At 39.1% G+C, this 18,161-nt stretch overlaps 1 protein-coding gene and 1 long non-coding RNA gene across 5 annotated transcripts; both read left to right on the plus strand.

Moving 5' to 3' along the window:
• Window positions 1-596: 596 nt before the first annotated feature.
• On the plus strand, window positions 597-7,189 carry eif5a2 (eukaryotic translation initiation factor 5A2). 3 transcript variants are annotated; one of them, XM_027008558.3, is made up of 5 exons: window positions 597-671; window positions 2,146-2,336; window positions 2,705-2,809; window positions 3,657-3,788; window positions 3,913-7,189. In XM_027008558.3, exons 2-5 carry the CDS (start codon window positions 2,169-2,171, stop codon window positions 3,976-3,978), a joined length of 471 nt encoding a protein of 156 aa, XP_026864359.1. In that variant the 5' UTR covers window positions 597-671; window positions 2,146-2,168; the 3' UTR covers window positions 3,979-7,189. The 3 variants fall into 3 exon arrangements, with proteins under 3 accessions (XP_026864359.1, XP_026864358.1, XP_081556488.1); XM_027008557.3 differs by having other exon boundaries at window positions 671-739; XM_081700362.1 differs by lacking the exon at window positions 597-671 and adding an exon at window positions 1,087-1,107.
• Window positions 7,190-8,739: 1,550 nt separating this feature from the next.
• On the plus strand, window positions 8,740-17,693 carry LOC145651782 (uncharacterized). Of its 2 annotated transcripts, none has more exons than XR_014117749.1 (3): window positions 8,740-10,589; window positions 13,349-13,439; window positions 17,546-17,693. It is a non-coding gene; the product is annotated as an uncharacterized LOC145651782 (long non-coding RNA). The 2 variants fall into 2 exon arrangements; XR_014117748.1 differs by lacking the exon at window positions 17,546-17,693 and adding an exon at window positions 13,541-13,934.
• Window positions 17,694-18,161: the final 468 nt, after the last annotated feature.

Here is an 18,161-nt window from a genome sequence, read left to right on the forward strand (position 1 = left end):
TAAAATCCTACAATTTTTCATTAAAAGACAAACATTTAATTTATTAGAGAAAATGTGTTTGTTAGTGAAGATTATAAAAGTTAAACCCTGATTTTTAAGCCTTTGAAACATTACATAAAAACATTAGGACCTAACTACTCACCATGAAGAACACGCAGGCAGTCTCTTTTCCTGGTCTAAAATTCAGGGGTGTAGCTCTGCATTTGAACTAAAATGCTTTGTGCTTCGATAGTAACATGAAAACGAGGGACAGCATTTTAAGTGTTTTTATTATTTAAAAATTAATAAGTACATTAACATATGTATAAATTATTAGTACATGTAAATCGTTCAACTTTCATTTTAACAGGATTTGCAAAGATGTTCTGCTGAAAAAAAAAAATCTTTTACACATTATTTTCATAAGTTGAAATGTAGAGATCACTGTTGAAATTGATTGGTCCTTGTAAATTCCTAAAGTGTGAATACTCCATTTATTTTTTTTATTTGCCTGTTTATTTACTGTTGGAGCGCAGTTTTAACTAATTCGGCCAAATTTTCCACTTAAGCGCAGGGCTTTTGTCCTTTTCTTTACTGATTTAACAATACCGGAAATGTAGCCCCTCCCCTCCAAGACTATGCTGCAGTAGAAGTCTTTGCGCGTGCGCTTATCATCCCCCTTTTGTTGGAAGGTAAGGTTTGGCATAATTGCATGCTTTCTTGTATAGTTTTGGGACGATGCTTTTATAGTATATCTCTGGTAAGTTATCTGGGTATAGCTTACGTACAAGTCGTGCGTAAGAATATACAAGTTTTAGTTTCGTTGCACTACAACAAAAGCGACACTTACCTAGGCAGGGAGACAGGGTGTGGGATCGTTTTCATTTGGTTTGTCCCTTTGCTAATATGTATCGGGGAGGCATAAGTTTTTGCCTGAGCAGTTTTAGCTGGTTGGTTGAGCTTAAATATCAAGCCGTTTAAACATTGGCTAGCGAATTGCCTTGAAACCCATTAAACATCAGAAATTACAACTGCAGCGGCGTCTCAAGTCTGCATAGCTAGCAAAATGCGGCACCATATGTTGAAAGAAGTTTCGATAAAGTACAGCTTTGGCTAATCCATAAAGTTGTAAGCATGTTGAAAAGAACTAGGTTAGCAAGGTAGCTGTTAGACTTCTTATTTACTAGTTAGTATGCAAGCTATCGCTAGCTGTCTGAATATTTGCTAATGGTTTAGTTGGTTAATTTTTTATTACCCGTTAGCTTTACTAGCTAGCTAGCTAGCATCTAGAGTTAACCTAGCTAGCATTAGCTAAGTCATATTAAGTGTCGAGGTTCAGTTAATTGTCAGTTGAAGTACCCAGCTGGCAAGTGGATTTGTTCCGCTAGTAAATACTATTTGTTTCCCAACTTAAAGGCTTTATAAATTGAGCTGTCTCGTAACACCGTTGCGAACCTGAAGGCCCGGCACAGCCGGCCTAGCTACCGGTGCTCAGTGTAGCTAACTAGCTAACGTGAACTGTAACAGTTTTAGCTTCGTAGGATAGCTTGGTTAGCTAGATAAGATTCTCTTGTAATTGATTGCACTTTTGTTTTATTGACAGCCTTGCTAATTACGTTTCGCAGCCTTAAAAGAGATCACCTAGTGGAAGTTGCTTGGCTGTATATATTTGCAATTTAAGTCTATAAAGAGAAGCTAATCGAAGCTTTGGGTTGCAGTAGTTAGCTAACTGGCTAGCGTTAGCAAAGTTGAAAATCTTTCTGACCAGTTAAACAAGTTGTTCCTAGTCCATTTAAAAAGGCAGTTTCAGGTGTCTTCGTTAACCGAGCTATAGATGATACAGTTGCCACGTCGGCTGTTTTGCCAGTTGACATGCGTGAATATAATTTTAAATCAAACAGGTTCTCGTAGATGTCTAAAATATAGCTAGTTAGCTAGCGTAGCTACGATTAATTTGGGAGGTCTTACATTTTCAGGCTGCAGGAAAATTTAACTAGGTTGTTCAAGTAGCACAATTAAATTGATTTGCATAGCCTACGTCTGGCGCGTTTCGATTGGTGTGGTTGGAGATTATTTAAAACAGCTGATTTAGCTACATATTTGGGTAATAGTCAAATATGTTTAGCCGAGGGTGTTTAATAAATATGCAATTGCTTCATTTTTTAGAACCTTCCGTGACCAAACCTATCATGGCAGATCCTGATATTGATTTCGCCAGTGGAGATGCAGGGGCTTCCTTAACGTACCCGATGCAGTGCAGTGCTCTGCGGAAGAACGGCCACGTAGTGCTCAAGGGACGTCCCTGCAAGATTGTGGAGATGTCCACCTCCAAAACTGGGAAACATGGTCATGCAAAGGTAAAGAACAGGGCAGATGGATCATTTACAGCTTTGCTGGTTAAACATAGTTAAACATCTCTCAAACATGGTTTTGCTTGAGCACAATGTATTTTAACTTAGTGGTAAAAATTCCAGCTGATAGTTTGTGCAAATACAGTGCAAGCATATTATACAGGTTTTTTTGTCTATAAGGAACCCCCTCCCCCCCCCCCAAAAAAATCCTCACCTCTTAATGGACATATAAACATGTTTTATGGATTTAATTTTTTCCTACTACCTTATGTTTTTATAGTGTGTGTAGTCTTCATGTTCACTGCTTGTTCATGATTTAATGCTTGTATGTATTGGTAAAAAATAGATTTTAACATGGGCATTATGATATTTAGGTTCACTTGGTTGGAATTGACATATTCACTGGAAAAAAGAATGAAGATATTTGTCCCTCCACTCACAACATGGATGTTCCCAACATCAAAAGGCTTGACTATCAGGTAAGTTGAGATCTTTTGGTAAGGGTTATCACTTGATTAGTACTGCAAGAAACTACTGCAGTTAGGATTCATGTACAGATGTTTCAGCAATGGGTAGGGTTTTATGCATAAAGTTTATAAGCACACAATGTAGTCATTTATAAAGCTTTATATTTGTATATCTTTATTAGGGTTTCAGTTAGCTACTGCTTCCACAGCAGCTATTGTCCCAGGGCTCCACATCCAACAAATCATTCAAAAACAAGCAACAGAAATGATGGGAATAAAAAAGGAAAAAGATTAAGAATTTTATAGTACCTACAAAATGTAATTCCTAATATAATAAAGTTTAACAGACTTTGACAGATTAATTTTAGTGACGCACTAATGAGGTTTGTAAGTATAAAGTGCTTCTGATCATAACAAGAGTACCCATTATCAATCACCTGTTCTTGGTGAGTATTGTGTGCAGACACTATCTGTGTCAAGCTCGGTTTCACGGAGTGATTCACTTCAAGGGCTATTTACAGGTAGTTTTGGTAGTAGTTTGTTTGTTTGGTTGGTTGGTTGTTCATTAAATGGTTGAATCTACTGCAGATCCCCCTCACTGCTGAATCCTTCTTGATGTGTAGAACTGTGAAGTAGTACATTGAACTAATGATTTTGTCAGTGCTGCTTCTTTTACATAATAGTAACTGTTACAGATTTATTTTTATCATCATAATGCATTTAAACAGCTGTGTTTAGGCTTCTGCGTATCATTGTTATGGACTTATTCCAAGTCACTAATGTTTCCAGGATGCTGGGAGTCTTTGGTTGTTCTACCTGTTGCCCTGCTGTGGTGGAATAACATGTACCTTTGTCACAGCTGGTTGGTGTCTGTGACGGATACCTTTCCCTGATGAAGGACAATGGGGATGTGCGGGAGGATCTCCGCCTGCCTGAGGGAGACCTTGGCAAGGAGATAGAGAGCAAGTTTGAGGCTGGGGAGGAGATGCTGGCAAGTTTTCTCCTTCTACTCTATCACAAACATTTGGCCGTTATCTTTAACCATCAATATGCATTGTTTTTTTTTTTTGCTTGACTTTATTGAATCAATGTGCCCCTTCTTTTACCACTTTCAGATCTCTGTGCTGTCTGCCATGGGTGAAGAGTGTGCTGTTGCAATCAAGGCAATGACCTCAAAGTAAACAGGAGCAGGCTGGCTGAGACCTCCACCACAGATCTCACATTATGGTTCCAAATGTCACCAAAGCAATCAAGTTATGGCCTTTACCAAGAACCTCAAATTGTTTCAGTTTAGCCATGCTGGACAACGATGACTTTTTTTTTTTCCCCTTTTCTTTTATTTAAAATCTGGTCTCTTAGGGTGATGGCCAATTTGTGTTCTTCTAAATAATTTAGGAACCCCCCCCCCCCCCCATCTTTTTCTCTCTTGTTCCATTTTTTCTGGTTTTGTTCTATTTCCTTGCTTCCATATTTCAGATTTTCTATTGAACATTCCTTTGGAGGATGAGCATTTTTTAATACTATTGAGTTTTTCTAGTTCCTCTAAAAAAAAAAAAAGTTAGTTGGCATGTTTAGTCATCGTGTGTGTGTCTTTGTGAGGTCATGCACTTGGGTTTTGGGACTAACCTTGCCCATTCCAGCTGTGAGCCGAATTGGAGTGCAGCACAGTTAGTGAGGGGGGCAGACTGGTCCCTCTCCTTACACTGCAACAAATTTGAATGCTTTCCTTCATCTGCCTTAAACTGATAAATCCACTAACAGACATAGACAACCTTATGGCCATGTGAAATTGTCTTTTTCTTTTAGGAAATATTACATTGGTGGCTGGCATTTGGCAAATTTATAAATGTGTCAACTGCCTTCACTGAGCAAGCTATCCAAATGTTGCTCTCACACCGTCCTGTGGTGTAGAGGACTGGGTGTCACCCTGCAAGAGAAATGGCATTTAATTTACATCTTATTTTCACATGAGGACTTTACCAGACTATACATTAAAGTTCAATATAAAAAGTGAACTTTTTGGTTTAAAACACCTTTTTAATAGCTTTTCTTATAGTGAATTGGAGCACTGTTTCATTGTGTCTAGAGGCACATGCCTGCTGTTCTTCGGCACGTATCTCTTGTGGCATGGTGTGTAGGAAGTACTTGCTGCTCTGCCCCACCACCTACACCCCAGTCAGGCTGTGTTGGGCTTTTTCAGCTTGCAGAGCATCTGTGCAGCCCACATCTGTTCCACATCAACCACAATGGTTTGGACTGTTCTTCACTGTAGATCCTTTCCAGTTATGCTGGCAGTTCGTGTTTGCAGTCAGGAAGCTTTGTTAGCTGTGGACGGTGCACATAGGACCACTACACTAGTAGTCTTCCCTAAGCCATATTTCGGTGTCCTGAATGCTACAGCAGTTGTGGACAGGCATATGACAAGAGCTTGGTGCATGAGTTTCCGGGCTGGTTTTGCTCTGATAGATGACATGCTGGACCTAGTTCACTCTTAAAGCCACATATTTGCTCAACCTGACCAACTGTTCCTTTTGTTCTAAGCACTTCATGAGTCTTATTTGACTGAATTTTTATTGCTTTTTTTCGATTTTTATCTGAAAAATGAATGTGCTGATGTATTATTTGTGAACAGTGTTCAGTTGCTGGGAATACAAGTATTAAATAACGTTTATACAAGCACACACACACACAGATTTATGACACCTTTACTCTGTGTCCTGTAAAGTTGCAGATGTATTAACTGTTGTACCATCTGAATTTATAATTTTCTGAGCATCTCAATGTGTGATGTTTCCCTGTTTTGTGTTTCAGCGACAAACAAATCAAGGTACATGTATGTGGTAAACTAAACATTGTGTGTTCGAACTGAAATGGCACGGAGGACTCTAACACTTGGCTTTTTTTCTTTCTCTGCCTTTCATGTTGCGCATAATTGTTCTTCATAAAGAATATCTCATGTTCAGTTTCCTTTTTCCTGGCCTCAGAAGTCTATTGCAATTTTTTCCCTATTGAAAAGCTACCTGAGTAATTATTTGCTTGGCTGTCGGGAAGGAGGGGTAGTGGGTTACCAGTCATTAACGAGTCTTTAAATCCCCTGTCTTGTATTTTCTGAAGGTTGGATGCATTTGTGTTGGTTGTGCATGCTCATATAGAGGCCGAACCTGTATACTAAAGGGCTTTCAGGACGCAGTGTTTCATGACATCAAGCAGTCAGCCGTGTTGGGTAGATGTTTCGGACTAGTCTCATGAAGACGGTCTTAATCTTGCCTTGATATTCTTTTAGTTTCAAATATATTTAGCTCTTTTGATACCTGAGCGAATGATGAGGGTGGGTGGGTGTGTGTTCTTGTCTGATTTCCCAAGGCTTGTGTTTTTGTTTTTAAATTTGGGAAAATGGTTATATTCCTGTGTTTATGATTGTTGTTAGGTTGTGGTCAACACAAAACTTTCTAAAAGATTTAAGCAACATTGCCCAAATGTGTTCTGTCACATACACAAGACCTCTGCTAGTCACCCAGCTGTCAGAGTTTGTGTGGTTTTGTTGGAGTATACATAATGAGTAGCTTATATGATACAACATTGTGCAAGCTGTATTAAAGGCTGAAACTTAATTTGGACTCCTTAAATCATTTTTAATAGCTTCTTAATGAATGTTGTCAGGGAACATGGCTTCCTAGTTCAGTCATAACTGCTTTACCTTATTCTCATTACAGATAAGGTGGTTTAGTGTTAAATGGTTGGGTTTGCAGCCAGTGAAGTGAAAAAGAACAGTGGCATTAGACAGTATAGATGTTTAACCAACCAACTTCAAGTTGAAAGTAAGGAATTATTGAAGGTGTTGCTGACCATGGTGCTGAACTATCTTAGGTGGTGTCTCAGGTTTATACTCATCAGTGGAATATGACATGCAGGACCTTACTTTTTCTCCACTGGCTTTGTTTTGAATGAGAATATGGCTAAGAAAAGATGATTTGCTGTGGTTGTCCTTTCTGTGTCAGTTGGGCTTGCACATTGAGTCTGACCATCTAGTTGTGTAGAATTAGGGAAATATGCATAGTATCTCAAATTATAGTAAGGTACACTTAAAATAGCAAACAGCTTTGCTTGAGAGTGAATATGCATGCTAAGCCACCTCCATCCCTTTCTTTTCAACTAGCATGTCCACCTTTTGGCTTTACTTCATTCCCTCTAGTGGTGTGATGGCTGGCAGGCTCTTCTGGCAGCAGGTCAGCTGTTACCATCTGATAGGTGAAGTAACTTAAAAGACCAACTGAAAATGATAGAGATGTACTCAATATACTGCTGGTAATTGCCTATAAAATGTTTAGTAAACAGCTGTTTCAGTTGTTGACAGGGGTGTAAATAAATAGCAATAAATTTACTGAAAAAACATCTGTATGTTTCTCTCAAACCTGCTTGTGTCGTGCAGTTGTTTGCACACATGGTTTTGTGTTTTATAGATATACTTCTAATCACTACATTTATAGGTATTAATGTGGGAAGCTGCATGTCTAGTAGTAGGCCAAAGCCAGGTTATTTGGCAGTTTTTTTCACATTTCAATAACCATAAAATGCATTGGAGCTTTAAAAATGACATAAAGACCTTGGTTTTGTATATCAAATAATTTGCATCATTATCTTGTGCAGTATCATTTTCATTGCAACCATGTAACAATGATCATAAAATTGGATGTTTTTGATTTAGGGTTTTAGGGCTTTGCCTGCAATGGCAGTCCTCTGAGAAGTCAATGGGTGTCCCATTAACCACATGAGAAAATCACTTACTGAGTTTTGATTCATAGCATGTACCTCTTGTGCGTTCAAACAGCTGTAAATTTAGTAAGTGTTTACTTAGAAATGTTTCCATTTTTATTATTAGCTTCCTTGATGACTGATTTTGTCTATAAAAAAAACTTGACATGATGCGATTGCCCTGAGGACCTTTGTATGTGTTCCTGCCCAGATTTTGACCATAAAGTTTTGAATCATTCACAAGCAGCAATCAGCAAATGTACACAGTTATGGCAGTTTGGCCTGATTGAAACTCCTTATTCAGTACATCTTACTGAAATGGACTGGAACTTTAATCAGCACACTCAGCCATTGACTAGATTTATAGAACTTGGCATAAGTTCAAACTTAAAGCAGTGTAGGTTTAATAATTATTTAGGGGGGGGCCCTCAAAGTTTCACATTTTTTCCTTGTTTTACTTTTTCCCTGCAAATCTCTGTGGCACTGTATACTTATATACTGATGTCAAACTTCAACCCAACTCCTAATCTTAATCATAGTTTAAAAAGGTAATATCTGATAAACTGGTCTCAGAGTGTAATACTAATGCTTCATAAGATTGAACCAGGAATGCCCAGAAAAAAACACACAAAATCGTAGTTTAAAAACTGAATAATGCAAAAAACACGTCAAATAATGTTTTTAATCACTTAGTCATGCCAGGCTATCAGCCACTAACTGCTTATTCATGCTATCAGGTACCAACCCCTTAGCCATGCCATTCTAATATGAATCTTGTAAAAGCAAGGGCAGGGAGAAGTAGTTTTATCAATCAGTTGAAGTGGAATATTTGCTTCACTGTATTTTTAACTAAGAAATATTAAATGATTCTGTTTTAAATGCTTCTAATTTCTCTCACATTAAAGGCTAATTGGACTCTGGAGAGAGCTGAGACATTTTTGTTCCTTTCTCTCAGAGAAAGTGATGAACAGCAGTCTAACTGACAATCTAGCATTCTGGCATGTACTGTTGTGCAATGATGCCTATTCATCATTATTAACTTAAACACTGTTCCTGTGTGCAGTAGCTAAGATGGAGAGTTCCCCTCCATCTCAGAGTCCTGCCCCGAGGGAGTGACCTAGAAATGAGTGAGAGGAGGGGGCGGTGGCTTTGGGGGGGTGGGGGTGGTTTGCTTGGAAGAGCCAGGGTGATGTCAGGCTGCAGGAACAGCCTCACATGCCTCATTAGACCCAGCCAGGCCCTGGCTACATGCCTAGAGTCCCCAGCAGGTATGGGTATGTCAGGTCAGAGACACACAAACAAGCACATGCCTGAAGAAGAACTGAACGGAAAGGCAAGCCATGGGGGAAGGGTAGCATGAGGAAGCAGAGGTGCTGAATGTTCCCTAGCAGTTTTCCAGTGTGACGTGGTAGTTGTCGTGTCAGTTGGGTTCCTCTTGGGGTGCGGTGGCTGAGGAATAGGTGCTCATTCACTGGCCGTGTTTTCAAATGTGTACAAGAGTTGCAATGGCTGATTATTAATGTGTCTTAATAGCAACAGAGGAGCAACCAATGTCATGTGCTTCTCCTTCCATCTGTCACTGAAAACAATAACCCTAAATAAGGCAGACTAAAGAACTCCTTTATAGATGTGTGGTAGGTTTAGTTATAAAGATATTTCCTCAAAAAAAAATTTTTTTAAAAGGCAGTGCAGAGTGAGTGGTTATATTGGTAGTGGTTTGCCTTTTATTACCACAGAGATTACCAGGCCAGGTCAAGCAAGTGAATGGTGCCAAAATTGGTCACAAGCATTAAATTGGCAATGCACTGATGTTTCTGCTGGTGTTCTGAAAAGTACATTATTTTAAATGGAATGAATTTAATAGTTTAAATTAATTTATTCAGCAGAATTTATTAAGCCCCGATTATATTATTAGTGGATATTCAGTGCACCACTTGAAATGCACTTCAAAGTGCTCAAAAAGCACTAGATGGCAGTAGAACATAGCAAGCATGTGAGTTTTTGATCATACAGTGGGGATGTTTATGAAGTGCTTCTTCTTATTATTCTTCTTGTTGCTCTTATATAGATCTGTTCTGCAGGAGCTGTAGGAGTTTCCATTTATATGTTGAGTTTAGAACAATAGTTTCTAGTCTGGCAGAGTATTTTGATCTATGGCCTCAGAAATTGTTCAGGACCTTGCCTTTGTTTTTGAAGAAGCTAAAAGGTTTTCAGTTTTGTTTTGTTTTTTCAAATTCTGTGAAACCATTCCTGCATTCACAGGGCAGTGGGTACATAAACTTTGTTTGCACCTTAATATGTTTCAGATGTTTCAGTTTTGTATCAGTTGAAAATGGTTAAACCAGGACAGTTTCATGGGTCCCCACAGTGTACATGAACAGCTGCTGGACAGAGCATGCATTGAGGTCTTCCACTGTCAATTGGCAGTGGGACATGGGTTATCCACTAGCATGGACTACCAGTGGATACACACTGCAGGTGGTCATGACTCACTTGAAAGTTTCTTTCATCTATTATTCTGTAAGTCATGTTTGCACCATCTTTCATTGTAACTGTTCTGAGGTTTGGGAGCCATGACACTAAACAATGTGCCACCCACAGAAAAGTCTCCACACAAATCTGTCATTGGCTCAATAATGAGGTGAACATATTCTGTTTCATGTAATGGCATATGAATGCTGGAAGAAAATCATTTCTGGGAACTGAATTGTTGCAGAATACAAAATGCAAACTATAAAATGTGTAACAATATAAAATAGTAAATGTTTGTATGTAGGGTCCTTTGCTTAATGGATTTGTATTGGCCTGTGGTGCATATTCATGATTGTACATATGTATGATTGTTATGGTAGCTGTTCTTATTATGGAGGATTGCTCTTTTTTTACTTTCGTTTTTAATTTAAATGTCTCCCTCTTTTTTGTACCAATGCAGGTGTAGGAGCAATGACATTAACCTTGATCCCATTCTTCGGACCACCTTTTTTCTACTGAGCTTCTGGTCAGCAACCTTCCACCCCAGTTTTGGGCTGGGGTCCTAATGGTAAAGCAAGGAGATTATTTGTTTTCCAGGAAATGAGGACAGCCTCTGAATGAGGGTGAAGTGAACTGAAACCCTCCAGCCTTCCCAGCATGTAGTTCCTGTGCTGTGTTTTTCCTTTCATGAGGGCCACAGAGATGAGTCACTTTGTTCTCCAGCCTTCAGTTCTGACTCTAGCCACTCTGCAGGACCGAGGTTTGAAGCATTTGTAAAGTTAGTTAATCACGCCTTTCTCAAACTCACTGGCTCTTTACAGCATCGTTCAAACAGAACAAAAAGGACATAAAACTGACATGATGATGAGCATCTGGTGGGAAAACTGTAGTAGGTTTATGCACAGTACAATGGGAGAAGATTCCAACCACATCAACATAACTGTTAATCAACAATGACAGGACAGAGAGAGAAAGATAGCACTTTTGTTTTGAGTGTATGTGTCCATGTGACTGTGTGTGATTTAAAGGATGAAATGAACATGATGCCGTGGGGAGTCTGTGGGAGTAAATTCTGAAATTTGGGAGCCATAACACTAAACAATCTGCCACCCACAGAAGAGAGTCTACACTTTAGGATCTGATGTAAATGAGTTCCAGATGTCCTGGGGGTGCAGGGGTTTATGAAAACAACCATGATTTGAATTCAGCATTTGAATTAATGATGAGACTGGTAACAGTTGAAGAGGGTGATGTGAGCTGATCATTGTTTGTGTGTGTGTGTGTGTGTGTGTGTGTGTGTGTGTGTGTGTGTGTGTGTGTGTGTGAGACAACACTGCTTAGATTCATTTTTTTGGGGGAGTTTGGCTTAGGTTTTGTAAGTAATACCAGTAAAAGGGATGTTCTAGTACAGAAGCTTCTAAAGCCATGTAGTAGAGTTTCTGCATCTTCCATGCTCTGTAGACATGCAGATGTGGAAAAAAAATGCAGCCTTGAACTGATCAAACTTGTGAGTACTTAGAAAGGATTTGATAAGAACTCTGTCTTATATTAATAAACATCTGAATGACTAGGAGCTTTGGGACTCATTAGCAGGCCTTTGATTTTCATCAGTGTTATGTTTGGGAAAAGTAGAGCTCCTCCAGTGCTTTACACGTGCGAACTCTTAACATGTTCTTCAAGTGCTTTACAGGTGCGGACTCTTAATGAGTTCCGCCAGTGCTTTACGGACTCTTTTACGAGGAGGGCCCAGAAGCTGCAGGGGTATTTCAGGAAGCTGTGCCATAAAACCCAAACCTGAGGAATGGCTATGAGACAGAGCCAAAGACTGTTAACGGCCCTTTGGAGAGAAATGCCACTGCTGAAAATTGATCAAAAGCATGATTGGAGAGACTCGAAAAGTTTATTTGAGATATGTAACCAGAAGGCAAACCACTTTTAGCACTATTCCAAAGTAGGAAGGATCTGTCTGTGGATACACCATTCAGCTGGTTGATGGAGTGATTGAAGTAGTGGGAAATGGGAGAGGCCATATCAGTTCTGTGAAGAGAGAGGATGTTGTTCAGTCTGACAAGATGACAAGATAACAAATTATTCATTATATTTTAACTCCTTGTTAAAGTATTGGCCAGTGTAAGTAAAGCTAGAGAGAGATTAAACAGACTTCCACAGAAGGGAGTATGTGTAGCTCTTTCCTGGCTTAATTTGTACCTCACCGACAAAAAATGTATTAATCTGGGGAACAGTTGACAGACAGAATGCATTATAGCAGCTGTTGCGTATCAAAAGCTGCAGTTTACAGGTGCTGGATAGGCTGACAAAAAGTGGTGTAGTACGCTTACACCCAAGACTGTTAATGACAGAGAACTAGGATGACTGGACAGCACTAAGGGCAATCCTGTATTTCAGAAAATGTTTAGTACTGTCTAAAATTAAGAATAAAGTAAGACCTTTTTAATAGAATCACTACATAGTTACAAATATCCACTGGCCCCTATATTGGGTACACCTATTTTCAGTGCCATGCACAATTTGTCAGTTAGCATCTACCCCAAAGATATTCCATAGGTGGTACACCATTCTCAGTACAGCAGCAACACTAAGGGCAGGAGCAGCGGAGTGGATATGAGTATATCATGTATATCACACAAACGTGTTGGGAGGGTTTTTTTTGCTGCTGCATTGAAAGTAGTCTGTTACCTAAAACTATCCATACAACAGGGGTCCTATGGTCAGAATCTGACAATTCATGTAAAGATGGAAAATGGCATGCCTGAAATATGCATGGCAACAAATAGGCTATAGTGTCTAACTGTACTACAGTGGGTTGTGAGTTTAAGTTCCCAAGCAGAATTACAGCTTGGAGACTTACTCTCAGCATATGGTGCAAGCATGAATGAGTAATTCACTTAGATCAGATCAACATGAAGCTGTGGTTTAGGGGGGCCAGTTAAATTCTGTGACACATTTGGCAATTGGCACAGCTTGAGAACAATTTCTACAACGCATTCAGATGAGTTGTCAGCATTTCTGATGAATATTCAAACAGCAGTGAGACAGTCAGATTTGCTGTTGTTTACAAGTGGAGGCAGGCCATTCTGGAGCTCTAAGTCCTGGTTTTAACCACAATCTCCTATACATGAAGGGGATCTGTTCTCTAAACCTCAGACTTGTTTGATGTCGTTTTTGTTGCACTGAATGTGTGGGAGAGAGTGCAGATGCAACATAGTGCACTCCCATATAAATATTCTGCACTTCATATGGGAGGATATGATATGAACTTAATGAAGGATAAGTTTATCTCCTGAACATTCTTATGTGTTCACACAGGCAGTTGTCTCCATGTAGGTAGCTTCCTGTTGTGGAGCTTTTTGGACTCCATGGGGAACCTGGTCCGGGCTGTTCTTGGCACATGGACATGGTAAGCAGAAGCTGCTCTTCTAAAGAAATTCTCAGGTAATTGGGCAAGTTACTCCTTAGGCATATTGCCACTGTTTTCCAGAATCTTCTTTCATTTTGCAGAGTGGAGAAAAATGGACGGACAGAGAAGCTGTGCAGGAAGTTGAAGTGAATGTAATAAAATAATATTATAACTAGTATATGTGTAATATACAATATTCATAAAACAAAAATAAAGCATCAGTCTTAATGTAAGGGTTTTTTAGTAACAGAATTTTTTTTTTTTTTTTTAACTAATGTTGCTTGGTTCTAGTGATGGTTGTTCCTGTTTTTAGAAATCTGTTTAAATATGATATGGTATTTGGAAAGCACTGGAAAGCACTTCAGTGTGGTACCACACTGCAAAAGAGGGTAACATGATCTCATCCATTTACAGCACTTGGATGAAGCTTTTATCCAAAGTGATTTACAATTCTGACTGAACACAACTTGAGCAATTGAGGATTAAGGGCCTTGCTTATGGGCCCAACAGTGGCAACTTGGCACTAGAAACCTTTTGATTCCTAGATGAGTATCTTACCCACTGCGTTACCACTGCCTCATCTCTACTTTTGCTTAGGGTTAGAAAAGTAATTGACACATTTTGACATAAAACTCACATTAATCTTCCCCATTTAGGCTACTCTTACCATTTTCCCTCTTTCTTCAAAAACGTAAAAAATTATTTTACATGCAGCACACAGCATGTGTGATATTGCACGCAGAACACAGCACGTTTGATATGACACGCAAGCCCCGGTACATGAATCTGTGCCCACATGCTATAGTTCACATCATGTTGTTCTTTGCGGTATCTTATCAGTACAGCCTAGCCTTGGCTGTTCCTTTCTTTTGTTCCTGTTGACCAATAATTTGCACTAAGCCTTCATATTTCTTCCAGGGAGTCATTCCAGAGACAATATTTTTGCCCATGCAACCATAAAAACCACACAAAAGCACACACTGTCTGTTGGCTTTGTTCTGGAATGAACAGATCATCCTTTACCCCCAGATGTTTGAATGGTGTTCCTGGATGGTGCCAGCTTGGTTCTTTGAGGTACTGGAAAGCATCAGAGAGCATAATGTGTTGTGCCTTATGGCAGGGTGGGGAGATGAACAGGGGAAGCATTGCATTTTATTATTATTACTACTACTACTATTATTAATGATAATACTGTTTTTGTTGATCTATTTTGTTTATATAAGGAGAGAACAAGCTAGCACTGTGGAAACTGTTTGAATTGTGATTTAAATCATGCATTGGACACTGTGGGAGAAAATTCCAAAGTTTGGAAGCCATTGCACTAAACAAACTGCCACCCACAAAAATGGAGTCCACACTCTGGGACCACAAGTAAATTAAAACAGTGGAACTGTGTACAGAGGTTTATGGATGGAGACGTCCAGATCTTGAGGAGCAGAAGAAAGAATGAGGAGAGAATGTAACGGGCTTTGAAGGCTGAGAAGTCATTTGTATTCAAATTGTAGGATGAGAAAAGTAACCAGTGTAGTTGATAAATTGAACACAGCATGAAAATAAACTGAGAATACATCTGATTAAAGGTTGAGAATACTGAGAGTTCATCTGGAGCTTTATGCCAGATACAGGCTCTTAACCAGGGGGTGGTAAAGCTGTGGCCAAACTGGTACTAACAACTGATATACATTTGTGTGTTGTTAACTTGCAATGAAAACTGAGGCCGTGACAGTAAGTGGTCTGATGAAAAAGCAGGGGACATTTTGCAAGCAGAGGTGGAGTTGTGTTTATAAGTAAGGATAAAAAATGGTTGGAAAAACACCACAAGCAAACTTTTAAAAGGTTATATTCAAAAGATGTTATACCAGTCTACAATCTAATTCATGATGTAAATCAAGCTGTTATGACAAGTTACATTCAGTGCTTACACAGTTTCTTGTCTCTGCATGGACCATGTGTGTTTAGTTGTAAATGCTTAATGGATTTTGTTAAGTTCTTATAAGCAACAACGACGTCCTCATTTAGATAGTTATATCACTATAGCTTTGTCATTTAAGGAATAACAGTCTGCTGTGCCATATAAGACTTGAAAAATGTGTTTTTCCCCTCTTGTTTACTGGGACATGGGATTGCTGAATGCAGGTTTGAGATGGGGTCGGAGTCTGGTAAAAATCTAAATCTTGCTCTCAGCACTGTGATTGAAGATGAAAAAACACTATTCTATTAGACTCACCACTAATGTCTCTTCCTGACTTTTGATTGACATAAAACTGCCTGTGGGAGGGGAAGTGAGGAATGATAAACAGAGCAGTATTGTTTGATCAACCCCACCCCCCTGCCCCACCCCGCCCCGCCCCGCCCCATATCACAAAAATATACAAGTCAAAACTGGATACCCAGATGTACAGCCTAAAAACGGACTGTCCAGGTAAAAACTGGAAAAGTGGCAACCCTGTGCAGCAGAGCTGAGCACAATGCAGTAGTGTGCAGTGCATAAGTAACTGAACATTGACAGATTTATTTTGTTGTTGATGTGGCTCTGTACCTGTAGCACTTTGGATTTGAATTGAAACACTGACTGAAATTAAAGAGATTTCGGCTTTAATATGATGCAGTTTTGTAGGTGCTTTAGTAATATGCACCTGTCTGTTGGTCTCCTGAAAGGTGAAGTGTCCTCTGTTTTTGTGGAATTTGGTTATGATGCTGAACACGTTTGTGCACTTGAGAAATTCTGCTGCTGCTGACACTGGCAGTCAGATTAGCAGTAGACGCTGGGGCAGACTTAGTGGTTCTAGGGCCCTAGACAAAAGACAGGGGTGTTCTCCCCTTCAACCATAGCCTTGGCATTCCTTCAGCTTCCTTGCTCACATGTCCAGTCTGCTGTTGTACAGTGGAGTGTGACTGACCATCAGTGCTCTCTATATTACTGGTGTCAATCGTTGAGTTGGCTTTTTTATGTGATTGATGGGAGAATTACAGAGAAGAGGTTGTTTTTTTTGTTGTTGTTGTTTGTAGGTTTTAAGTAAAATATCAGGTCATATAACTCTCTAGCTTGAAGTGCAGCCAAAGCTTCAAGTGAAACTTTATATCCATATCTGACATTAGAATTTGTTTCAAATCTTGTAATAATACTAAAACATTTCTTTAACTCTCACATTTGAACTGTAAATGAATGAAGTATCATTTGGGAGCAGGTTGAGATAATTCACTAAAGATTCAGAATGCTCTTCACCACAAACATTATTTCTAGCTTTATATACAGTCTGCAGAGCCTCTGTGGCAGCACAGTTTCAGGAGTGTAGTGACAAGTTTTATGCTGCCTCTTTTTTAACTTTTTTTTAGATTTTTTTCTCTCTCAATACTCAAAAAATCAAGCATATCTTGTCCACACTGTACCTTTTGCATATTTGTTTGCTTGCCCTGGTCTATACTGTATTGCAATCATCTGCTGTGGAATCATTATCATTGAAATATATTCAAAAATATTTAAGAATATCTTATTTACCATCAAAACATAAATCTAATTTGTATTTGTCCCTTGATCATGGACTGCTTAACTTTGTCCAATACAGAGCCAGTTTGACTGTTCCATACCATCATGTTTCACAGATAAGGGAGTTTTGTTTGGATCACAAACATTCCTTTTTTCTGCACATTTTCCTCTGTTCAGCATTCTGGTACAAGTCAACATTCATCTTATCTGTCCATAAGACTACTTTTCAGCAAATTGCAACTTGGCCTTTTTGTTATAAGATTTACCAGTGGTTTGCATTTCTCCCCAAATCATCTGGGGTCATGTGGGTGTATTCATCTTCTTTGAGAATTCAAAACTAAAACCTGGATAGAGTTCTTAATGAATGAGCTGAAGAGGTCCATGAGTCCCAGTTTTCTTGGATTTGTGTAACAGCGTCAGTCCTGCCCACTAGCTTTTCCCTGCCCAGACTCAGATTACCCTCACCTGAATACTTATTGATTTCACCTGTCTCTCAATTCCGTTTCTTTTATAACCTTCACATTCCCATAGAATACTTGCGAACTTTTGTATACCCAGGCATACCTAGCATACATTGTTTCTGTTGTTTCTCCCGGATACCTCTGTTTGTTTTCCCCAGACTACGCCTTCTTCTTATCCCTTTGAACAAACTTGGATTCTGCTCACTGGTTTGGACCTCGGGCTGTGACCTCGACTCTCCTCTTCGCCAGATCCCTCCCATTTCCAATTCACCTATCTACTCCTTCCTACCTGTTGTCAAAATAAACTCTTGCCTTTGGAGCCACACTTACCTGTGTTGCGACGATTCATTACAATTTGTCATTTTCTCTTGGGCACTAACAAAATTTGATTGTTTCAGATCTCTCATACAAGTCTGTAAGCTTACAAAAATCTAGGTTGTTTTTAAACTATTTTAGCTGTTTTATGCCTGTTGACTTTAGTGACTTCAATTAAAACAAAATATTAGTCTATTTAGTCAATTAAAATCCATTCACATAATTTAACAGTTCATGATGTCACTGAAAGTTGCTGAACAACATCTTCTGTTGCAATGCCAGATAATGCAACCTGACCTTCTTTCATCTGTCTTCCACTTGAGTTCCTCCTGTTGTAGTTATATACCAATCTGATTTGGCAAAATGTTTTTTAAATCTGATTTTGTATATAAAAAATTTGATTTAAAATGTGTATTATTTATGTATGCGATTATATACATTTTGAGTTAACATGAACAA

The sequence above is a fragment of the Electrophorus electricus genome, chromosome 17 (assembly GCF_041902795.1).
Source record: "Electrophorus electricus isolate QZ-2024a chromosome 17, ASM4190279v1, whole genome shotgun sequence".
Taxonomy (NCBI): domain Eukaryota; kingdom Metazoa; phylum Chordata; class Actinopteri; order Gymnotiformes; family Gymnotidae; genus Electrophorus; species Electrophorus electricus.